General features: G+C 41.3%; 3 protein-coding genes across 6 annotated transcripts in view; 2 read left to right on the forward strand and 1 right to left on the reverse strand.

Annotated features, from left to right (window-relative positions):
* EDRF1 (erythroid differentiation regulatory factor 1) overlaps window positions 1-1,553 on the forward strand; it is a 37,738-nt gene extending 36,185 nt beyond the window's left edge. For both annotated transcript variants that reach the window (XM_081005195.1, XM_081005197.1), the window contains one exon: window positions 1-1,553. In XM_081005195.1, coding sequence (XP_080861321.1) covers window positions 1-106 — 106 coding nt within the window. In that variant the 3' untranslated portion in view covers window positions 107-1,553.
* UROS (uroporphyrinogen III synthase) lies at window positions 889-22,547 on the reverse strand. 3 transcript variants are annotated; one of them, XM_081005330.1, is made up of 10 exons: window positions 22,488-22,547; window positions 16,224-16,292; window positions 14,729-14,812; window positions 11,770-11,866; window positions 10,694-10,768; window positions 8,293-8,367; window positions 5,798-5,881; window positions 4,689-4,774; window positions 3,177-3,275; window positions 889-1,949 (listed from the first exon to the last, which is right to left on the reverse strand). In XM_081005330.1, exons 2-10 carry the CDS (start codon window positions 16,284-16,286, stop codon window positions 1,824-1,826), a joined length of 789 nt encoding a protein of 262 aa, XP_080861456.1. In that variant the 5' UTR covers window positions 16,287-16,292; window positions 22,488-22,547; the 3' UTR covers window positions 889-1,823. The 3 variants fall into 3 exon arrangements, with proteins under 3 accessions (XP_080861456.1, XP_080861457.1, XP_080861455.1); XM_081005331.1 differs by lacking the exon at window positions 22,488-22,547 and adding an exon at window positions 22,322-22,481; XM_081005329.1 differs by lacking the exon at window positions 22,488-22,547 and adding an exon at window positions 22,233-22,481.
* Window positions 22,546-25,100, forward strand: part of BCCIP (BRCA2 and CDKN1A interacting protein) — an 11,782-nt gene continuing 9,227 nt past the window's right edge. The window contains exons 1-2 of the mRNA XM_081005322.1: window positions 22,546-22,745; window positions 24,432-24,506. Coding sequence (XP_080861448.1) covers window positions 22,593-22,745; window positions 24,432-24,506 — 228 coding nt within the window. The 5' untranslated portion in view covers window positions 22,546-22,592. The remainder of the gene's footprint in view (window positions 22,746-24,431; window positions 24,507-25,100) is intronic.

The following is a 25,100-nucleotide window of genomic DNA, read 5'->3' on the forward strand; positions in this document are numbered from 1 at the left end:
CAACATGAGAATCAAGAGGAGGGGACAGTCACCGCCGTCCAGTGGACTGCTTGTTATGGAGGAAGGCAGACAGGTTGGTATGGCAGTGCGCCATTTGCCCCAGTGAACAAGATTCCACTGCTATTCTGTATCGCCATCATGACCAAGAACCAGCGAGAGATATTGTCCATGATTCTGAACTGGTCTAAGTACAACAGAAAATAAAATGGAGAGAGAAATGCAAAGCTTACAGGGAGTGTTTCCCTGCTACCTGTCTTAACATTTTGACAGGTCACACAGTAGGACTTTGTAGGTTGATCTGAATGCCTGGCAGTCTCATAGGGGTGTAGTTGGTCCTTCAGATAACATGATCTCAGAACTTTGAGGGCTTTAAAAGTTCAAAACTGAAACTTTAAATGGACCTGGAAATGAAACTGGCAAAAAGTACAGAATTGGCTCCCACAAGCATTATTGCTGCTGCATTCTGTACCAATGGAATTTTCTTAACTGAAAGGAGAGCATTATTCTAATTCATTGTGGATGTAACCAGTGCATGAGTCACTATGGCAAGGTCACATTTCACCAGATAGATTCCAGCCAAACTCAAGCTGTGGCCCCTATTGCAAAATCAATTTAACTAGGTGACCAGTTCTGGCATTGCAAGTGAGGAAAGGAAAAACCTCTACTAACTACTTTTACAGCAGTAGAACCTCTGAAGACTACTGTTCTTGGCAATCTTGAGATCACTTTAGGAAATTAATGTTTTTAACAATTCTAGACTTTTGAATTGATGTTTTTAAATTGTGGAAGTGTTTGCCACCCTGGCCTTCTTCAATAAAACATACAAACGGTCTGAATTCACAAGGTTAGGTGCCTATGTTTTTCAAGGTATAACCAGAACATCAAGAATATTTTGTAACTTGTTTATTGGAATTGTGACTTGGAAATCATTCTTTCCCTCTTTCAAAGGATGATGCAAAACATGATTTAAACAGGAGCACACAATGTGCTTGTATAAACTGAGATACTTGATATACAGAACACTTGTCAGAAGCGACTAATTTGAAATGAACATATTCACAGCCTATGATCAAATATCTCATTTATATGCTATTATTCACAGTAGCAGAGAACGTACAATTACGAAAATCTGCATAAGGTGTAAAGTACATAGGAGGCAACCAATATCCCACCCCAAGTGTATGGTGGAGTGTCTCTGGAAGTCTGCTTTTAGTCAATGGGCAGATTTCATGTAAAGTGTCCAATCAGCACGAGGGTTTTCACTCATGCAATTGAGCTTTCTCTTTTTTCTTCCCTCTGCTTCCCATCTGAAATTGGCTCAGGGGCGTTAGAAGAATTCCCAGAACAGCACATAGGGGATTAGTCTGTCTGGCAGGTTGCAATGCTTGCACTGACCATAACCCGACATTGAAATCTACCCTGGATTTCTGAAGGGAACTTAGGTGCAATGAAAATTGCATCTGGATTATAGCAACATTGCTTACATTAAATGTGAGACTTAATTAGAAGGCAACAGAACACCTAATGCTTCATTATTACTATTTCTAAAACTTTTTTTAAAAAAGCTCACATTTATCAGGGTAAGATTAGACAAGCTGTTAACTGTGCTAGACAGCTACTATTACTGTCCATTTTAATTTGTATTTAGCACCACTGTTAATACAGTATAAAGGCATACATTAAGTGTCTTACAGGCCAGAGCTGAATATGACTTCTAATCCCAATGAATGTTACACCCACTGACAATAAGTTTTCATTTTAGAGATGTCATTTCTGCGAAATAGCGTAATATCCAATACACACAGCCTTAAAATCCGTCAGTTCTACAACTGGAGACTCCTTTTAATGCAAGCAGTGAGATCCTCTGGAGTTGGGCTACTGGCAATGCAGCTCACTGAGACGCCTTGAGCAGTTATAGCTTCAGCTGTTGTTGGACCTATAGCAGCAAACTGAAATGACACTCGTGTTAACACAGTAGAGACCGATACAGTATTGACTTCAGCTCTTGCTATGTCAGCCAGCTGCCTGATAACATTTCCCCATGTAGATCAACACCCTAGCCTTTCAGAAATGTATTCCAAACTCATGTATGTATGTGGTTTTGGATCAAGGGCTAAAATGCATCCCTTTTCATTGGTCTTCAAGTTGCAATAAAGATCTATTGAACTTATTTTCTCATACCAATGAAGTTTGGACTAATAAATGTCAACGTACCCTCTTTAACTTACGTCTGGTACCAATAGCCAGCCTTGAAATTACATAGCAAGCAAGTTCGCACTACTAATTCAAAATTCAAGTAGGGCAGGAAATTAAGCCCCATCTTAATATATGCTGTGTTCATGCTCAAACTATAGAATGGCTTTGCTCACACGTCATACTACCCATCTTTAATGGTTTAGTGTGAACATGCTGGTCTCTCCTGTTTTGCTCCTCCTTGTTGGACCCACTTGGTTTAGCATTACATCCAGACCAGATATCATGGTTTGTCCTGCTCAAAGTGTAAACCATTACTAGATTGGGATTGTGGTGCAGCTGGGCAACTCTTTGCACCCTGCCCCCACTATTTATCCCAGGGTGAAAGCAGCTATTGATGCCAATAGCGTTTTCAGGATGGTGACTTTCATCAGAACTGCAACATGGGTGGAAAATATTATCTCCCTCCCTCCTTGTGTTGTGGCCTCAATACAAATCTCCACCCCCACCTGGGTGGTAAAATATAAACACATGTGAATATGCACTCAATGTCACAAGTGGTTGATAATTCATATTCTGCAAACAGTGAAGTGAAGAAATAAATCAAGTGAAATGGTGTCGGCTTCCAATGGCGTGCATGCCTTTGCTGCTTCTTTTCCCTGCAGTTATTCCATAATGGTTGTATATCAAACTCTCATTACTGTTTGGTTGCTAACACACTGAAACATCCATAGATTAATGTGATTCTGAGTCAGTAAATAAGTTCTGTATCCCTCGACACTATAGGAAAAACATGTCCCCCAATTCATAAAGTGTCTTTCTACAAAGGATATTAAGGCAATTGACAGCGAACAGTTGCCACCCACAGCACAAAGTTAAGAGACAGAAAAGCTTAAAGCAAAATGATAATCAGGAATCCAAGACCCTTGAATCAGAATTCTGTTTGAACCAAATGCAATATTACCTCTCCAACAGATTTGTACCTTAATTTGGGGAAAGAGATCACCAGCCAATTCCTGAATCTGCTTCATACAATATTTGACACCAGATGGACTGAAAAACGTGATACTTGCAGGAATACCCTGTGGAAAAATATTTAAAAGAGAAGGAGAGCTGATATTTCTTCCTGGTTGAATCTCTTGATGTATGTTCAACCAGGGTTGTTTTTTTGTTTTGTATTCACCATGGCCACTTTGCAGCTTAAAAGTCGGTTTTGAAGTTGCTGCAGTGGATATTACAGCTAGCGGGGGGCTCTTACCACATGTACATAAAGCAACACAACATCACATTTCAGTTGCTGTTTTGCCCAAGAATGCATGAAGTTTGATTTTTCCAGTTTGATTGGGAGGAGGTCACTAGAAGACCAGGCTAATGTTTCCTGAAAGAAGTCCTTTTTATTCCTGTCTACAAACAATTCCTCATAGTAACATAGTTACTTAAAGTTTTGTAAATGAACCTCACATTTCTAATTGTAATAGGCAACTGCGTAGCTTGGGTTCTACAGTCAAGATCCCACAGCCAATATAACCTCTCCTTTCTAATGCACTTTTAATCAAACAAAAATCCTTCAAGGGCTCCCTTCTAAACTTACTCTGGGCTACTGATCCAACACCAACTATATGCTCCACAAATGACCATGCAGAGTCAAGCATTCAGTTGTGTGGAAGACAGCCTGCTGTGGCATAAAAAAATATACGTGAGCTAGAGAACTAATCTCAACAATGGCATTAGAGTAAGATCTCTCCTAAAAGTATTCAGCATGGAAAAAAACAGCATCCCTACAAAATTCCTAATTCCCACTGAGGGGCACGGGCGGAGATGGTGCAAATGAACAACCTGTGTTAACCCTTTACATTCAACAGTGTGAATTCCCTTAGAACAATAAATGCTTTACTGCAGAAAGGGAAAAAAAAGATTTTTCTACAAAAAAAAAAGTTTTAGGAAGTACAAGAAGACGACAATAAGATATAACCTCAAGTCCACCTAATTGGCAGCAGCCCCATTTACTTTAGTGGGACCCTTCTAATTCTAGATCGCTGCCATAACCCCTCAAAAAACCCCCATGAAGCTGGGAACAAAACACACAAGTTACCTGGAAGGTAAGATTATTTGAGTTCTTTCTGTGAGAGCATCTAAAATAGGTTGAACATCTCAATTGCAGGAGGAAAAAAGATATATGTCTATACCATTAGTGTGGTAAGAAATGTTCAAGGATTATATAACATAAAACCATCAATAGGTTTAAGAGCTATTGTGTTTCGTATCACAAAAATGTCTGGGGACCACTTCCATTTTTATCAAACAAATGCATTATATCTAAGATGACTAAAAGCACAGCCAGAGGAATTCTGCCTCCACAGCTAGGGGAGGGGGCTGGAGAAATTGCTTAAGCAGCTTGCTGGTTGTCCTTGGCAATAGTAACTTAACAGACAACCAAGAGAACGTAATAAAATTTATCATAATGTAGATAAATGCTCACTTGAGAAGTGAGATACCTGTTGTGAGAAATAATTCCTCAAGGAGTCTTGAAGATTAAGATGTTGAGTAGTTTGGTAAACAGTAAGGCCCTCTAGTGCAATGCCTGCAACAAAACAGTGAAATATATTACTGATTAAGCTTATCGGTTTCAGTTAAATCAAAACACAAACATTTAAACTGATGTCATCCTGAGCATTAATACTAACATGGATGGGTATCTAGCAGATGCTGCCCCAAATCTAAAATAAACAACCACCTCTTTGTTTTGAAAACAAAATTATTTGGGGGAAAAATATTTTAAGGGTTTATTGTCATTTACAATAAACATGCAAAGACTTGCTAACCAAAGCATATGAGATAAACTGAACAAAAATCCCACACAACACTATGTACCAGTGTGGTGTAGTGGTTAAGAGCGGTAGACTTGTAATCTGGTGAACCGGGTTCACTTCCCCGCTCCTCCACATGCAGCTGCTGGGTGACCTTGGGCTAGTCACACTTCTCTGAAGTCTCTCAGCCTCACTCACCTCACAGAGTGTTTGTTGTGGGGGAGGAAGGGAAAGGAGATTGTTAGCCGCTTTGAGACTCCTTAGGGTAGTGATAAAGCGGGATATCAAATCCAAACTCCTCCTCCTCTTCTACCTGAATATTTTTCAAGGGCTAAAAAATGCAGGCACTGTAACTGAATATGCTGTGCCAAAATAGCATGCTGAGTCATCATCACCAACCCCAGGAACCATCTTAATTGATTATTTAAATGGCAGTGACCTGCCTTGTTGTGCTTGCCACAGAAATGGGTGAGGATGACTTATTGTATATGGGGATGATGTATAGGTTCACTTACGCACCACTCTTCTGATTTCAACAAAGGCAAACATTGGGCACACACTGAAACTTTGCAGGCTGCATTAGGATGAACTTGCCCCTTGGACTGATCCAGGTTGTCACAGAAAGAGCATCAACATAAACTACCCAGTAGCACCACTGAGATGGCAATGTTTGACGGAGCCCACAAGTATGCAAAGCCGGTTATTGGTCTGATAACTGGCACTGTCTCTCATGCACTCTGTGTTTCTCAAATTGAAGGACCAAACTTCAAAAACACTTTAAACGATTTAAATCAAACCTTTCCCACTGAGCATTGTTGGAAGTGTTTCCCTTTTGAGAGCCCCGCAAGGAAAAAACAGAGGCAATGAATTGGGTGACTCCCCTGTTTGAAAAAATAAAATAAAAATATATTTAATTCATGAGGTCATTTTAAGCACAAAGTCCCCAAATAATACTTTTAAACCATCACACTACAAACACACAGTGAAAAGTATGATATGTGTTACTTGCACCCTTAAGACTACTGAAAATAAAGTTCAAGGCACATAGGTGTTTCACATGTAGCAGAAGCTCTTTAGCATGTTTTTTTATTTAAAAAAAAAAAACAGGTTTCCATTGCCAAGACATGGATATTTTGGCTAAAGAGTTCTGGCAAAAAGATAAATTGCCTTGCTATGCTCCATTTCTTTGCTATTCAACAGAGAGCTACCAAGCACAATGCTTCCAATCATCTTAATAAGTTTTCTCCCTCCCCTTCAGTCACTTGGCATTCCTCATACTTGTTTAGCTATTTAAAGACTCATTTCAGCTGAATAAATTTGCTGTCTGACATTCCACACAAAGGAAAGGTCAAGGCTGTCACAAGAAGGAACAGGGTGGTTTGAAAAGATGTTCCAGATACAAGTTGTCTTATTGGGGATATATAACACACCCATTTTCTGGTTTTTAAAATGGACATTCACTTTTTTGAACCCCTACAAGTTCTCTTAGGGGAACCATCACACAAATGTCCTCAGACAGACCTTCTTATTGGAGAACAGTCATCCTTGCATACATTCATACAACATATTCCTACTAATATGTTTTTTTAAATCAATTTATGGAATTCACTGTTGCAAGATGTGCTGGTAGTCATTAGCTTAGCTGGTTCTAGAAATGGATTAAGACACATTCATGGAAAGGAAGTCTATTAGTTGGCCACAAAAACTATACCTCTGAATATCAGATGCTGGGGACCAAGAGAAGAGGGCTGTTGCCCTCATATCCTGCTTCCCAGAAGAATCTGTATGGCCACTGTTGGAAATTCAATTCTAGACTACATGCAGCAGGGCTCTGATACAGTCGTACCTCGGACATCGAACAGAATCCGTTCTGGAAATCCGTTTGACTTCCGAAACATTTGACTTCCAAAATGTGGCTTCTGTTTGGCTGCAAGAAGCTCCTGCAGCCAATCGGAAGCCATGGAAGCACCGCCAGGCATTCAGCTTCCAACTGAAGGAACGCTCACTTCTGGTTTTCAATCATTCAAGCTGACTGTATTCTTATAATGGTCTGGTGTTTTCAAGAGGCTCATGGTTCACACTCCATTACCCAACCACAAGCAGAGAGATTATCCTGGAGCAGAAGAAGGGTGTGGTCCTTTGCCTAATGTGTACAGCTTGCTTCTTCAGAACTGATTTAGGAAACGCCAGGGAGAAATCACATGGCTCCTACTGAAACCTCATCTCTATTCTACTCATTCTTCTTAAAGGCACTTTTGTGCCCCCAGCACTAGATAGATAATATAGATTTATGTATATATTTCTGTTGCATGCTTGCACATTCAGGATCGGTGCATACACATATTAAGAAAACATGTGTTGCTCTTCTGAGCCAAACTAGGAATGCCTGGAAGGTTTGCCCATGAAATTAGGTGATCTGGACTGGAGAAAGTGGAGGGGTAAAACAATTTAAAATTCTCTGGTCCTACTATTTGCAGAGGATTTGCTTTTTTCCAAATTGTTTTTAAACCAGATAAAAGAAAACATGGTTTGGGGTGTTTATTTTAAATGCTACAAGTACATTCTTGCCTCTTAGTCTTAAGCTCCTGAGTTTTCTCCAGGGTGAAGAAAACAGGCTCATTCCAGTAAAATCAAGCTGAGGGACCTTATTAGGAGTCTGCACAGATTTATCAGAATAACCTAATTGCAAACTGAAGTTTTATTAGGCACCACAGATATGTTAGTAATAAATTACAGGAAGCAACAAAGGACTTGAGACAGAATACAGAGCGTTATTTTGAGAGATAAAAGCAAAATATGTTAATATCAATCCTACCAAGGCTTGTGTCGGTTAATTGAAATGCCAATGTGATATCTGAAAAGTAATGCTAATCTTTTTAAACTTGTGTTTACAAAAAAGAAGAAGAAAAAGAATAACAGCCTGATAGCTCTGGCCTACGTAAGAGGCACCAGCCCCGGCAGTATCTCCTTCTTCTATAACAAATTATGCAGAGACATTAAATTCTAAAAGACTTTAAGATCTGTCTCGAGGAAAAAGACTAACACTACCTATTTAATTAAGGAGCCAGTTGATATATTTGCCCAAGCAACTCAGCCAAAGTCAGCTCTGAAGACAATGCAACTATTTTCATACAGGTCCTACAGGATTCTAGACTTTTCATTATCAACCAGGATAGAAAAATATGCATTCCGTATAAAGCATAACACCCCCCCCTTTTTTAAAGAAAATGTGTGTGACAATAGAAAATGATAAAACAATAACCCAATCGTTGAAAAATGTTATTCTGCTTACGAGAACAAATGTATTCAGCTAGTTTTTCAGCATTCCCAGAGCTCTCTCCTTGTGATGTGAGACCTATTTCAGCCACTGAAAGAAAGAGAGAAAAATGATTCCTTAGAATGAGTTTAAAGTTCTACTGAGTCAGTGAGGATATTCGTATTTTAAAAAATACTTTGTAACATTATCATAAATCAATGTTTAAAATGCGCTTTATAGAGATACATACAAGTGAGAATTATAATTTGCTATCCAACGATGTGATCGACGGGATGGAAAACAATGCAACAGTACAGCCACAGTAACAAAACAGGATTCGTCTTTGTAGGCCAGATTCTGATAACTGGAACACTGCCCCAAGGAGTGCACCAAATACTTTTTTGATCCACAGCAGCTGAAGCAATGCAGCACGAACAGCATGTATAGCAGCAGTGCTTTGCTTCCACTTCTATTCAAGATGCTCCTACATGGGTAGGGGTTCCTCTGCCCATCTCTAAAAATTGCCTGTTAAAGATGAACGTTTGCTAGTGTGATGTAGGACTGGAATTAGAGAAACAGGTTCAAACTGCCATAAAGGGCAAGCTATAAATGTGATAAATGACAGTTTGCCCTTGAATCCTCCTCTCTCTCATTGTAGTAAGAAGGACACAAGTATTTTGTGTGTGTAAAGAGAAAGTAGGAGTTTGTGGTAGAATTAGGAGAGGGATCTGTCTGGAAACCTAGGTTCAGAGTGGAAGGATTTAAATGTAAAAACCCAGCACCCTGTGTTGTGCCAGGAAGCATACTTGCAGCTCATGCAATCAATTGAGCATTGGAATAACAAGCTCTCTCAATCTCACAGCAGAAACAAGGTGCACTGCAGCATTTTGCAGGAGCCGCAGTTTCCAAAACAGTCTTATTCAAACCACATTACAGCCATGAGTCATAGCACAGCACAGCATATATACTCTCCGTTTCCACCTCCTGACCTGCACTGCTAAACCTGGAATTATGCAAAACTGATGGACTTTTATAAAAGAGAATGAGCTGAGTGCCACCAGTGGTTGGTAACACCACACTAAATTCTCAGGTGGTCCATCCTGGAGGTTTCACACAGATATTAAGTGAAATCAAAAGCAGATAAAATGTCCAGAAGAACCAATGGGGCTGTACTTTCCCTGGAGGTCCCTAGACTGACCAGCAAAACCAGAGCAATATCTATTTTATGCTCGAGTCAGACTGTCCCAGCAGGACTCAAAAAGGCCATGGAAACTCTCTTCACTTAAGAGTGTGCTCAGTTACCTTCTCAAAGAATGGAAAATTTGAAAGTGAACAATAATTTTAAAAAATATTCTGGGTCAGGGGAGATTTTTTTTTTTTTAAAAAAAAGAAAACATCTGTTTCTTTTAAAGAAGATGACATTCTGCCTACTCTGAGAAGGGCATTAATCCTGAGACAAAGAGGCCAGTTTCTTCCAGCACCCAAGGCTGGGATCCAAGATACACCTAACTGGGAGTAAGCCCAATGGGGCTTACACCCAAACAGCCATGTGCCAGGCACCGTCCCATTCTCAAGCAAACCTAATCAGAAGTGATCCAATATATTTTCACAAGATGGTGAAGTTGTCTGTAAGTTCAGTTTCCATTGGCTAGAACCAATGGATCTACAGTGGTACCTCGCAAGACGAATGTCTCGCAAGACAAAAAACTCGCTAGACGAAAGGGCTTTTTGTTTTTTGAGCTGCTTCGCAAGACGATTTTCCCTATGGGCTTGCTTCGCAAGACGGAAACGTCTTGCAAGTTTGTTTCCTTTTTCTTAACACCGTTAATACAGTTGCTACTTGACTTCGAGGAGCAACTCATAGAACGCAGTGTGGTAGCCTTTTTTGAGGTTTTTAAAGACTTTGGTGATTTTTGAAGCTTTTCCAAAACTTTCCCGACACCGTGCTTCGCAAGACGAAAAAAATCGCAAGACGACAAAACTCGCGGAACGAATTAATTTCGTCTTGCGAGGCACCACTGTACTGCCCCTTACAGCAACAAGTCCAAAAGAGCTCCCAAGGGTATGATGTCCTCCCAGACTTACTCACACCAGCCACTGGTTTAAAGGACCTTGTCAGGTGGGCCTTCTATAGCTGCTCTTGCTCATATGATTGCTTGCTCCCCGGCTCCAATCCCGGAAACCTGTGCTTCCTGCCTTGACAACAACCTAGGCTGCTTATGGCTCAGCATCTTGGCATGAGTTTAGATTCAATCCATTTTCATTTCCTGGTCAGATGGCATACAAGCCACTTCTAAGATTTTTGCTGGCTGACAAATATTTTGACCATTAAGGAGTAAATAGAAGGGAACTAGAAATAAGCATCAGTATCTTTTGCAAAGTATGGTGTATAGCTTTTTATTAATATTTTTATAGGCCTTTTTAAAATGTGGCTTACCTAGTTCAGCTGTAGCTTTTCCCACCACATAAATGGATTTGGTATTCCACTTTTCTCTCAGAGAATTTTTCCAAACTGTGAAACGTTAAAATTATGTGTAAGCATTTTGCAATACAGTATAAATACTAAAATGCTGATTTGGACATGCCCCACCAAAGAATGTTTATTTGAAAAATATGTGAGCTCAGCAAAATATGAATAACTATTACTACAGTATGAATGTCAGTGACTATGCAAAGCAAACAAAAATGTGTTTTTGCTCAGTACTCCAATATGCTTCGAAAATTTGGATGGATAGATGCTTCTTTCAGTTTCTTGTCTGAAGCTGCTTTCTTAATCCATATATTTAGAGTGCTTCCAGATGGGTGTTCATTGTGGGATGGGTGCTGCTCATGGACTCAGTTTTTTCACAGCGTCCACATGACGCTGCTGGCATCAAAATACTGACATTAACACAGCACTACTCAAAAGAAAAGGAAGCTAGGGCATGTAATAAGTTCCTAAGCAATGCATTGAATTAATACCACCACTCATAGGTAACTGCATATCCCAGTACAAAAGGATGTGGTAGAAAACTTCTGAAAATATCTGATCCAGTTACTCACTAGGATTGCAATCCTAACTCCATTAACTGGGGCAAGTCCCACTGAATTCCGTAAGTCTTCCTTTTGAAAAGACATGGTTAGGATTCTGCTGTAGGATGGTAAACACTCCCCCCCCCCCAAAGAATGATGGAGAATTCTAATAGCCCTTCAACTGTTTATACACTCAAGGGCTTATTTGGGGGGGGGGGATGCATTTTAAGGCATATACAGTGGTTCCGGAGCCCCGTTCGCATCCTGAAGTCTGTGCAGGTCGCAATTTGCCGCAGCTGCGCATGTGCGTGACATCATTTTTAGCATCTGCACATGCGCGAAACCCAGAAGTAACGCATTCCATTACTTCCGGGTCGCCGCAGAGTGCAACCCGAAAACGCTCAACCCGAAGCTACTTTAACCCGAGGTATGACTGTATCTCGAGAGAAAACAGTAAAGTAATTCACCATATTTAATGGTATTGTCTAAATTCCCACTTACCTTTTTTTTTAGTATTATCATCCAGACATAATCTGAAGGCTTCTACAGCTCTTGGGCTGGTAAAAATTAGTCCAGAATACTGTTGAGGGTGAAAAACCTATTCATCAACAAAAATTGAGAAAAATAAGTGTAAGTTAACGATGAGAAATCAAACACAATAAAAAGTCTTCCATCTGCTGCTTTTTAAAGCAAAGGCTCCTGGTGTCCTTAGTAGTATTTTCACCAAATTACTAAGTCATGCATTGACAATACTGTCAAGTCTTTTTGTTTGTTTGTTTGTTTGTGTTTTCTATGGTCTGAGTTCAACAGCAGCCTATCATTTTACAATATAACTTTGACGTGTTGGTGGCATGACCTACAGCTGACTTCAGGTCAGTAAGAAAACAATTGCTTGATGGGACTTCAGAATCCAAGACTCTGGAGTTGTCACTGAGTGTCCACAGCCTACTGTAAAGTTACCCTAGGATAGCAATAGATGTTATTGTGTGATTCATTGCCTAAAGGGAACTGTACCTTGAATAACTGACAAGTGAATTTTTGATATCACTGTGTGATATGCCTGCCTAGACATATTCTTTCATAAGGAGGAAATCATGTGTGTTTAAGTTGGGCAGCCTCAAGAACTCTAAATTTTGAGAATCCTTGTCGACAATAATAGACTCATTGCTTTCCCCACAACTAATGGGGCAGGAAAAATTATTGTGGAACATCATAATAACTGTTCAACTTTCTCTCGGCAGAATCAGTGAGGTGTAGAACAACAAACTACCACTAAAAATCTGATGCTCTGCTCTGCTGAACTGAAGCAACAGCTTACAAGGTTAGAAGAATGGGTCTCAGCACCCGCAGATCAATACAAAAACTAGGTTCTAGCCTTAGCCTTTGTACACAAGCAAGGGCACATTTTACCAGATGAAAACTGACCCCATAAAACATCCACGGTATGCTGTAGCAAATGGAGTTCTGGTGAAGCTTCCACCAGCTTCCCAGGGGTCTTGGTTTCCCCTATAAAGCTTAAAGGATGCCAGAGCGATACTCAGCCAGAATATGTAAATCAAGGATCACCAACATGGTGCCCTGCAGGTGTTGCTGGATTTCAACTTCCATCAAGCCCAGCCCTCATGGCCAATGATCAGGGATTATGGAAGCTGTAGCCCAGCAACATCTAGAGGCCACTAAACTGGCTACACCTTATATAAACCCTCAATGTAATTATCTGTCCAAGTCAATTACCGTGATCCAAAAAAATAGCCCTAAACATGTAACTAGGGCTTTCCTATTGTAACCTAAGGAAAGGAAAGGAGCTCTGTGCACTCTCAGAACTTCACTGGCCATAGCCAGCAAAGCAAACTCCAAGGACATTCAAGACTCTGGACTGTGGCTCACTGTCTTGGAAATGTGAAAAGGCTTAGCCTGAAACAGAAATATTACTTAAGCTTAAAAATACCATTTATATATAATTCAGTTACATAGTTTAGATACTGATATGGCTTTATAGTCTAAGCCTTCAGCAAGAGTCTACAATTCCAAATCCCATTATCAAGCATATTTGTTTGCATGCTTATGTGTGTGTGTATGTATACAGAGAGTGAGAGAGAAATCTCAAGATTTATGTTTCTTTTAAGCATCCCTTTAGAGTACTATTTATATAATGCAAGTGTAATTATAGAAATAGCACCATCCGGACACTAGCTCAAGGGAACTATACCTGTGATCAACTGTGGCTCATAATCCTAGCTGTGGGCATAATCAGACTCAAAGCTGGCTCACTTACTGATTAGTATTTTTTCTACATCCCAGTAGCTTTGTTTTTGCAGCTGAAGGGTTTGGCAAGAGATATGCGAAACGAAAGAAACCTGCCCCAGAGTAACCTCCAAGAAAATAAAATGCTTTTCATGCATTTACAGTGTGCTAGGGAAGACACACTAGCTTCTGTTCCCCTATTTAAATGGAGGTTAGCAGCTCTTTCCTTAGCTTCAGAAGCACGTGCTCAGCTAGTAATGAGGTTTAATTACTCAAATTTATAAACAAGTAATTAAACCCCCCCCCCCTTTAATCCTGTGGTAGAAACAAGTGTCTTTGTCAAAATGGTAGCATCAAAGCAGGATCATCCACAGCTCGACTCATTGCTATTTTGTCATCACACTACTTAGTATTTAAAACTCTGTTTCAGTGACTGACAGGCCCTATAAGACCATTCAGTTCACAAGCTCATAAACATACTGAAAAAAATATTCATTTAAGTCACTTAGATACCTAAAAAAGCAGGAATTTTTTTAAAAAAACAATTCTCATATATTTTGATCCAGGTTGTCAGGGCACTAAATTCACCTTTGAGATTTAGGATGCAGCTTTAAACATATGTAAGTAGGAAGCAACCCTTGGGGCAATGAATGGGACCAACTTCCAATGAAATATTCTTTGGAATGGAGTATAAAATGGTAAAAGAAATAGGGCTCTTACAGTTCCAAAATGCATGTGTTAACTGAGCATCACATCTAAAACCCCCAAACTGGTAAACAAAAATCATATTCAAAGAATATATCATTTCTTGCCAAACTTCCCCAAGCAAAACAAAACATGAATGGCAAGGACTTTAGATAAATTCAGTATGCATGCAGTATTTGTATGTGAACACATTTTTTCACCATTGTTAGATAGTTGTCTTTTATCATCTTTGCAGGAGTATCAATTCTCATGGAGGTCAAGCCAAATAGTAAGGTTTATCTTTTCCTCCACCACGGAATATAATTACCTGACTGGTCTCTCTGCTGATACCAGATGCCCCTATGGCCAGAAGCAACTGAGGTTCAAATAGGGCAGAGAGCCCTTCTAGTCAACATAATGCTATATACCATGGCAGCCTACATTCCTAATCCAACAAATGGGTTTTTAAAAATTAGATGCTTTTTTTTTTTGCCGAACAGGCTATTAACAGGAAGAGAATGTTAAGACTTACCCTTTCAGAGAAAGCTTGGAGAGATGTAAATTCAAATGCTAAAACTGGGATCAAAGTTGCTTCAAGCCCATGCAAACCCAGTTCCTATGAATGAAAGGACATACAATTTTGGGATAAGATAAGGATTGACACATTAAAATTATTCTTAACATTTAAATCAGCTAGGTAACTTAGGCTGGGAGTAAATGTCACGGAAAACAATTAGATTTACTTCTGAGTAGACATGTATAGGATTGTACTGTTGTTTAGTGGTAACAGCATAACTTGGAACAAATCATGATTAGGTAAAAAAGCAAACTTGCGTTTTTATTTAAAAGCCAGCTGCATTGGACCAAGTGCCTTAAGTTAGTGAAAAAATGCCCCTGCGTGCATAATATGTTCATAATTACAATAATAATTAATTATGCTAGAGAACATGCAACAGCTGCCCTACGGTGTAAAGCAGTTGTCCTTCAAAACAGGCCTACATTTGGTTATATGTAGACTAAATAGCTTTGCTGTCCTTGCAATCATGCAGCCCACTTTAAGAATAATTATGGAACTTCATATCTGCATGATTCCCTTATGTACTTCACGCACCGGTCTGTGTGTAACATGGATAAAACAGCAGATTATTGTTGCATGTTTCCTAGCGACTAGAAGTGGTATTTTAATGTACTCTTCATACAAGTGAAATGAAACCCCAAATAAATAAACAAACAAACAAACAAACAAACAAACAAACCGCACAGCTGTTGGCTTGGTTTACACCTAATGCTAAACCATGGTTTAGAATCATGAGGAGCAGCTGCAGCAAGACTTGAGCTTGCACATGCCTTCGTTCCCCTTCCCTGACATGGCTGTAAGCTTCAACAATACATTCAACATTACATTCAACAATCAGAAATGTGTTTTTCCTTGTGAACCCCTATCTTGCTTCAGAAGATGCAGGCATTTTTAGCGAGGCCACTTCACATCTTAAGGTATTGTGGGGGTATATGGGAGACAGCTATATTTTACACCAACATATGCTTCCTTAGAATCCAAACTACTGTATATGCTAACTACCGAAGCTGTACAGATCAGTTTGAAACAATGCTGTCCATCATCTGTTTTCAGGAAACAATTGCTACCAGGCAGAGAAACTTGACCAGTTTTTTCCCCTGTAGCAGAGAAGCTTGAATATATGAAGTCTGAGAATATAGTACACTTGAAGGGTGTATTATTAACCTTCTGGGTTACTAACTTTAAGCATTCCCCTCCAGCTTAAACTGCAAACGACTCTTTCCAGAGACGTAGCGGGAAGAGAGGACATCTATCTGGCCTGCTGCCCAACCTGGCAATAGCTATACTTTTTATGACAATGCAGTTGTACCCTATTTATGATCTGCGGACCAGTGGTTGTCTGTGGCTATCTGAACAGGTCCATTAACCTAAAATGCAGAACTCAGAGTTAAGTTGAATGACAATTCAGATACAAATATCTAAATTCAATCTCTTTCGAAAGGTTACTTACTTTTATATATGGATCTGGTCCGTTTTCACTTTCTTTAGGCTCTTTCAGCAACAGAACTTTCATTGTTTACTGGAGAATACAAAAACACAACACAAAATCGTATCTAAATTGGATCTAGAGGAAACAGTGTCTGCATTAGTTGAATATCACAGGAAACAGGACAATTAACAACTGCACTGAAGGGCCGTTGGTTGCACAGTGAGTAAGCAGCTAATGTGCATTCTCTGGGCAGGAACATCTACCCTGATAAGGCGAACAAAATACATGTTGCTTTCAAATGATATGGCAAGGAAAGTAAGAGTGATAAGACGGAAAAGGCATTCATTTTGCTTTTAACTCTACTAGTGCTAAAATGACAAACCTTCTTAAAAGTCTGCCAGACCAGCAGGACTGCAAAAATCCATGTAATTGTTGAGAGAATTATTTTCCAGTACAGCTATCATTTAAAATATTTGCACATGCACTACCTAGAAAGGCCACCCTGAATTATTTTGTTGCCCTGCACAAAACGGGTAGGGCTGCACCTGCCATGATTTCCGACTACATTCCTGTCTAAATATCAGCCTATAAATAAGTTACCTCCCTCCCCACAATGCACTGCAGAATTTTCAAATCTGCAGAGGTCTAGCAAGGGACACCACTCTTTTGCTTTAAATGTATTCTGAAGAGAGAGGGAAAGAAACTGCCAAATCCATATCCAATGAAGGTTCTCTCACGTTTTCTTCACAAATGTAATAGTGGCACAGGCTGCAAACCACCAGGCACACTAGCTAAGGTTCAAACTCCACAAGCAATGTATCCAGGTGTGCCAATTTTATTTATACAGGTCACTGACTCAATTCAAACCGCACAAAGAATTTACACTGGAGATTGCATGCTTGATAGTATCCACATATAAAAACCTCTTGTATCTCGGGTTACATACACTTCAGGTTACAGACTCCGCTAACCCAGAAATATTATCTCAGGTTAAGAACTTTGCTTCAGGATGAGAACAGAAATTGTGCAGCGGCAGCAGGAGGCCCCATTAGCTAAAGTGGTGCTTCAGGTTAAGAACAGTTTCAGGTTAAGAACAGACCTCCAGAACGAATTAAGTTCTTAACCTGAGGTACCACTGTACATGGAAAGCTTAGACACATCAGGACAAAGTTAGTTGAGGCTACAGACTTCTCTTTGACATGTGACCTTTCAGTAAGATGATTTTTACATGCATGCATTTTTAAACCAGCAACCCCTCTGTATTCTGAGGTAGTACACTAAGGGAACAACCCTAAGGCTAGATCTGCTACAATGTGCAGGTTAGGATTCAGCAGATCTCCAGCTGAGCTGGGATTTTTTTGGCTCAGCTAGGCTATGCCTGCATAAGTCCCCAACTCCAGCTCAGCCAAAGATACACTGTGTTAAGTCCTTCATCCCAGCTCAGCAGTTACCCAGCTGGCTGAGCCCAGTGGAATTTCAGCCTGTGTAAACCCAGAGGGATGGGACTTAGGCTGGATCCTAAGCCCATTCAGCAGGGTCACATGACTTGGGAACACTAAGTTAAGCCGACAAAAAGGATGATGTAACTCAAGCTCTTGTTTTCCCTCTGCCAGGCTTTGGTCAAGCCCAGCCAGCAGTAGCCCCACACCTGATCAGAGTTTGGATCTGGTACTACGCCAGCGTAACTAAAACTGGCTTCTCATTCTTAGGACTGCTTCCTAGCACAGCTGTGTCTGCTCGTTTGAATTGGTTCCCAGAGCATCTAGGTGCAACTGCATTAAAGGGTCACAAATAGGCCAAGCTCCATCACTAGGCTAACTGTGGAATACATGTGAATGTTGCATTATATTTAAGATAATCGGTAGGAACTAAACCCTACATAAAGTCAATCAATTGTGAGGCAAAGTGGCCCATTAAATTGTACTCAAGTGTCTCTCCATCATGTATCTTACTTCACCACTGGGAAACAAAAATAAGTATCCGTGCAAGTTTTCCGAATATTTTGTAAATCAGCATTTCAGGTATTTATCATTTCAGAAGCTAAATAGATTTCAAAATAGACAAATTAAATGGAAATATCCCATGAGCTCAGAGATAAATTAATTCAAACCATAACCTAAATGTTATTTTCACACTGATCCCAGAGAGTGCAATGTATAGAAGACAACTGATAACAGGATGTGTGCTTTTGAGTTTGAAGAGGGATCTTTTGCCAGGATAAAAGAACAAAGGCATTCTGAGAACAGATATTAAGCTGCAACATAAATCATTTCTTGAAAAACAAAACACCCAGCTTCGAAACCTGTAAATATGCTGGTTGTTGACCAAAGTCAGCCAGTTTAATGGGACTCTGAAAACAACTTCTGGATTTAAAACCAAAACCAAAACTCTATTCAAATCCACAGGCAAGGCTGGAAAAATCCCCTAAAAATGTAATGTGGGTGCCCATTTTCAGGGGACACAACTCAGGGGCAGAATGGATATATACAGTGGTACCTCAGGTTAAGAACTTAATTCGTTCTGGAGGCCTGTTCTTAACCTGAAACTGTTCTTAACCTGAGGTACCACTTTAGCTAATGGGGCCTCCCGCTGCCGCCGTGCGATTTCTGTTCTCATCCTGAAGCAAAGTTCTTAAGCCGAGGTACTATTTCTGAGTTAGCGGAGTCTGTAACCTGAAGTATCTAACCTGAAGCATCTGTAACCCGAGGTACCACTATACTGGGTTTCCAGCACAGAGGCAGATGTAAAGGTAAAGGGACTCCTGACCATTAGGTCCAGTCATGACCGACTCTGGGGTTGTGGCGCTCATCTCGCTTTATTGGCCGAGGGAGCTAGTGTTTGTCTGCAGACAGCTTCCAGGTCATGTGAACCAGAGCAGCGCACGGAAACACCGTTTACCTTCCCGCCGGAGTGGTACCTATTTATCTACTTGCACTTTGTGCTTTCGCACTGCTAGGTTGGCAGGAGCAGGGACCAAGCAACGGAAGCTCACCCCGTCACGGGGATTCGAATCGCCAACCTTCTGATCAGCAAGTCCTAGGCTCTGTGGTTTAACCCACAGCACTACCCGCATCCCTGAGGCAGATTTAGGGAAGCGCAAATGGTTCGCCCACACTGAACGCAGAGCCAAGAAGGCGTCACAGGGGGCACCAGAACAATGACGAACAACAGAAGGTGAGAGGCAGGGGAGGGGTGCCAAATATTGGCATCACACAGGACACTGCTGAAATTTGGAAGCCCAAAGTCCACCACTGCCCAGCATCTCAAAAGGCCTTGGGCCCAAAGGTGGGAAACACATTGGTCCAAGACATTAGAGAGCTGCTACCAGTTAGAATAGGCAAGACTAAGGCTAGATAAATTATTAGTCAGATGCCATATGACAGCTCAATACCAAATTTAATTATACAGCTCTGGTGCCTCATTACATAATGGTGATTCTCAGGAATCTATTCCCCATATTGTAGCTACATCTTAAAAATTTGGTGCGTGGTTTGCAAAATCTGATGTCAAATTAACTAAACATTCACTTCCTGGAAATCAATACGTACTTTTGTCAGTTTCAATATTTTGAAGATATGCTTACTTATCCAATTCAGCCTTATGCTTACTTTTCATACAGTACACCTGAGATGGCAGGCATGTAATGGAGAAGTACACTTTGACCCACATATTGCCCATAGGGGCTACATCCGCAGGCAAGCATAACATTCATTTTGACCTCCAACCATCAACGAGAAGCCTCTGGAAATAGCTGGTTGTCTTTTCTTTTTAAATACAGACAGGCTTAATCGGAAAAAAACACCAATTACAAGGTGACACAGACTGCATCAAATATAGTGATGACCTCATACGCCAAGGCTCTCCTGTAGGTGAGATAGTCCTGGAAATAGTTCGGACTCTACATCATTTGAACGCATTTTTTCTTAGCAATTGTGTATCAGAGTGACTAAGTTATCACTGCAAGTCTAGGCATTATGCCATCCCAACAGATGCGCATGAATATAGGCACCCAGGAAAGAGAATGTGCATGCCCAATGAGCTAGCTCTCAGCCAAAATGGCTAAAAACAGCTGTCACTTGCTGAGTTTGTGTACCAAAGGCTACAGGAGTGCATCATCATCTTAAACTCTCTTGCCGCCGCTCCCCCCGCCGCCCAATTACAGCAATATCTTCTTTTTCAGTCAATTGAGAATTATATAAGGAGATCCTGCTGGATCAGACAAAAGGCAGACAACCAAATCCCTATGTGAAGCCCACAAGAAAGACCTCATTGAAACAGCATTGTCCTCTCTTGCACCTTCCAGCAACTGGCATTCAGAAGCATACGGCTTCCAGCAGTGGAGGCAGGACACAACTCTCAAGGTAAGTTGTCACTGATAGCCTTCTCCATGTTTTTGTGTTTAATATTGTCTTAAAACCATCCATATTTCAAGCACTTGTAAATGAAAATTTATTTTGCATTGTTGCATCCATCATTGATCTCTTTTTTTTAATGCTGTGTATCCTGTTTTATATAAGGTTTCAAATTCCACAGAAACTATAAAAATACACCAACAGTTTTGAAAACTTTCTCAGTGCTATTTTGACACAAACACTTCAAAATCAAGGAAGGATTCTCCACACACGTGCCAAAATATAACCTTTCTTGCAAAAAAACTACTACTACTACTACTACTAAAAATGGTAGTATTGTTGGTCAACATCCTATGCACAATCTCAGGAACAGGACTTTACGTTGCTTTTGGCAAGGCTGCACTACAAAATATGAGTGTTAAATCAAAGGCTCGTGTAACTGCAGAGCATAGGATAATTGGCACAAACACATCTTTAGGCAGGCTTGCGAAAAACTCCTCTCTGAAATGCTGGAGAGCGGCTGTCTGTCAATCTTCCTCTGCGCCACCATTGGCTAAGGTCATGATACACACTAGTATGTACATATGCAAGTACATACTACATTCTGATGCAAGTTGACCACTGGAAGTCAAAACTCTGCATCAACTTACGTATACAGCAGTTTCATCCATTATCTACCATCAGTAAATTCTACAGTGGGGTTGGCTAGCCTTTTCTGGCCAGGGACCACATGCCAGCAATGAATGTGGCAAAAGCAACAAGCCACTGACAAAATAAATTGCACATGGAAGACCAAAAAAGATTGGAAGACAAGTTTAAAAATCTCTTTCAGATGGGTACATGAACTTATTTATTTATTGAGGAAAGCAAAGGGCACAATGCCATCATTTCTAAACTGCCTCATGTGTACAGCTGTCAACCAAACAGAAGGGAGATATCTGCACCGTGGAAGTTCTGCTTAGAAAAAAGAGTTATTAACATTCTTGCAAGTTAGCTGAATACTGCTCAGCAGCCAAGCCCCATGGAGCAGTATTTCCACCATGAGTGCATGCGCAAGGACCCGGAATGGCTGTGGCTAGCATCTTATGTCTGGATCTGGGGCTTTTAAGCGTGTAAAGCAGCATAGTATGTGGCAATTTTTATTTCAGAAATAAAACTCTGGCACGGCAGAGCAAGGACATAGTACTTTCAGTTACTGCACAGCAGGGCCGATGAAGTTCTTTCCTGGGGCACTATTTGCCATTTGTCTACATGCCAAACAAATAAGCCTCTCTCAAAGAGAAATCAGCTAAGCAGAGGAAGAGGTAGGTTACATTAGCATGCATGGCCAAACTGCCACTTTTATTTCGAAAAATTCCTAAGTCCTTTTGTTATGACCAACCAAAATGTCACAAAATAGTGAGCAAGCTTTCAAGTTCACCAGAATTCTTCATCGGGCTGGATGTTAAGCAAAGTGCTGGGAGGCGGGGCAAGAAGAGAATATGTATGTGAGAAATAAATAATAATAATGAAAAGCTCGCTTGTAACCAAAAGCATATCTTCCTTGATCAAAACATCGTGTTATCGTATAAGCCAAACGGACTGCGGACGTAAGTTGCTCCCTGACTATTAATCAACCGGAAAGAGGGGAAAGCACTCTGCACATGGCCAGAAGCTCTCGTTTCAGTTACATATTTACCCCAGCGCTCAGCCCTGGCACTGGGAGCAATGCGTTGCTTCTTCCCAGGCAGGGCTTGGCTCCTGAAACCGCTGTCTTGGTGCCCAAACCTCCACCGCTGGCGACCCCCGACGTCCCCAGGGGTACTCCTTTGACGAGGAAGGGGCGGAGGGCTAACCCTGTTCACGACCCTCGCAGCCACAGGTTTCCCGCCTTCCCCGCAGGCCACTCCAGGCGGCACCGGGGGCCCCCGCCCACCTGCGCGCCCGCGCTCACCAGCGCCCAGAGCGCAGCCTTCCTTCCCGGCTTCCGTGGCCGCGCGGCCTTCCTTCCCGGCTCGCGGGCGCAGGCGCACAAAGGAGGGGAGGAGAGCTCGGCAGCATGGCCTCTCGGGCTAAGCGGAGGCGAGCGGCAGGGCCGCCCGAGTGCCGGGAGGAGGAAGGCGGCGGCGGCGGCGACACGGAGGACGACTCCTCGGAGGAGCCGGGCAGCGAGGAAGACAGTGACGACGACGACGAGGAAGAGCTTAACCAGGTAAAGGAGCGGCCGGGGTTCGTTCCTCTCCCGCCGCCGTGGCTTTGGGAGCACCTTCTGCCGCCGCGAAGGCCCCTCTGCGCCTCAGGGTCGTCGGTTGGGACCCATGGCGTCGGCGATGTTTCTTCTCTCGCGGAAGTGGGGGGTGGGCGTGGGGAGACGACCACCGGCGACCCTCTGACCTGTCTTTATAGCCCCCACCTGCCTCATCCGTCGAGGGGGCTGGAAACCAAAGGTTCCGCGTCCCTGTTGTAGAGGCGGGGGGGGGGCTGCATGGGAGGGCAGGGCTCAGTGCTGTTTTTTTTTAAGGGCCAGGGCTCATCCTAAGACCATATGAAGTAACTTCAGAGAGAGAGTGATTGATTGATTGATGATTGATGATTGATTGATTGATTGATGATTGATTGATTGATTGATTGATTGATTGGCGGTTCTCTGAGTATGTGCTAGGTTACCAGCTGAAAGTGCAGGTCAGATTTTGCCACTAAGAGTGCAAGAATAGATTGGTGTTAAAGCAGCTTTTGTCCAGTTGACAGATGATGATGACGATTACTATTTTTTTTATACGATACTTTTTTCGTGGATGGGACTCCAGGCAGCCTCCAGATAAAAACAAGAACCACTAAAAGCATAGGAAAAAAGCAATGATATGCTATACGCCTGTATAAAATCTGTTTAAATAATTGCAATAAGAACAGCATGGCACCACCAGCCCCTTAATGAAAAGCAGTCAATTCTGAAAAGCCTGTTGGAACAAGAAACTTACGATTGCTTCGGGGCATATTAACACCAGCACAAAGTTTGAAGTAGGCTTAACAGGTCACTTTTGAGAGTAGTGCATCTAGCACACTGACACTGTTACGCTATTTCTTTCATGGGACAGCAGAAGTAGGGGGATCTGCTTCAGGGGCTGTCTTGTGAGTGCCTGCCGGTAAGATTGGTTAAGTTACTTTAAAAAACAGACAGGATCTTCTCCATGGTGGCCCCAAAACTGGAACTCTGTTCCAGTTGACATATGCCTTGTCGCTTTCTTACATACATTTAAGTTGGCCTTGAAAAACTTTTCAATGCTGCATTTAACTGGGTCCATAGATACCTGTACGTTCAGAGGAGCATGCTGAATGTAAATTACAGTGGTACCTCTAGTTATGAACTTAATTCGTTCCAGAAGTCCGTTCTTAACCTGAAACTGTTCTTAACTAGAGGCGTGCTTTCGCTCATGGGACCTTTTGCTGCCGCTGCGTCGCCGGCACATGATTTCCATTCTCATCCTGGGGCAAAATTCTCAACTTGAGGTAACTCTTCCAGGTTAGTGGAGTTTGTAACCTGAAGCGTTTGTAACCTGAGGTGTTTATAACTCGAGGTACCACTGTATACACATTTCTAGTGTTACTTTGTGAGGATGTAGCCTTAAAAAATTGCTTTAAAAATAAATAAATGAGACAGTTCATTGCACAAGGAGAGAGGATGTTGCTGATCATTGTCCACCCTCCCCACACCTCATTTAGAGTAATTTAATAGATACTACAGATTGCCACTTGTACATGGTAAGCATCTGTATCAGGTAAATCTTTAGTACTTCTAAGATTGGATGTTTCCAGTCCCCCCCGCCACCCTCTTAACTTCTTTTGAGGTCAATATTTCATTGCAAACACCTGTGTGATTGTCTTTTGTGCTTATTTACAGGAAGTAAATATTGAATTTGAAGCTCATTCAATATCTGATAATGATAAGAATGGAATAAAAAAATTACTGCAACAGGTATGTATGTTTCATCTGGTGACATTTGTAGCTTTTTATGTGAAAATGTAATGAAGAGAAAGAATGCAAATGCCATGAAGAAATGATAATGCGAATTAGTATAACTGTGACTTGAGTTCATGAGTCCCTAAACTATTGCAGAACTTACATAGGTTGTTCTGTTGCATTCTTAAGCATCTTCACACGCTAATCATTTGCAGTATCTGTATCCAAGTTTTGCAGTATTTCAGGGTCAAACTGAACATTTATCTTAAAAGCATGTTTGAATTCCATGCTCAGGATTCCGACATCTTTATTTTATAAAACTAGCCGGGGGGGGGGATGCTGAAGGAGGGGGTTAACTCTTTTCTTCCACTCTGCTGTATTTGCACTTGAAGCTGCTCTGCTTGTTTGTGAGCAGGTGGAAGTGGTTCAGATCAGGGACCCTGCTATTGTATTCAGTAAAGAAAAAGACATGGAGAATCCCAAGCGCTGGGTTCAAAAATGCCTTTAACATGCACTCAGTTGTGTCTCAAGCTGGAAACTTAATTTTTTTTCTGATTCCTAAATTGATTTCAACCCCCATGCACTTCAGAACTGAAGATCATGCCACAA

Source organism: Podarcis pityusensis (genome assembly GCF_964106645.2).
Source record: "Podarcis pityusensis genome assembly, chromosome: 5".
NCBI classification, from domain to species: Eukaryota; Metazoa; Chordata; class Lepidosauria; order Squamata; family Lacertidae; genus Podarcis; species Podarcis pityusensis.

Coding starts and splice junctions, on each gene's coding strand:
- UROS (XM_081005330.1), bottom strand. CDS start 16,286: ATGAAAGTTCTGTTGCTGAAAGAGCCTAAAGAAAGTGAAAACGGACCA. Junction 11,867..14,728: donor TCCAAGCTTTCTCTGAAAGG/GTAAGTCTTAAC, acceptor GTTGATGAATAG/GTTTTTCACCCTCAACAGTA. Junction 3,276..4,688: donor GGAATTATTTCTCACAACAG/GTATCTCACTTC, acceptor ATTTTTCCACAG/GGTATTCCTGCAAGTATCAC.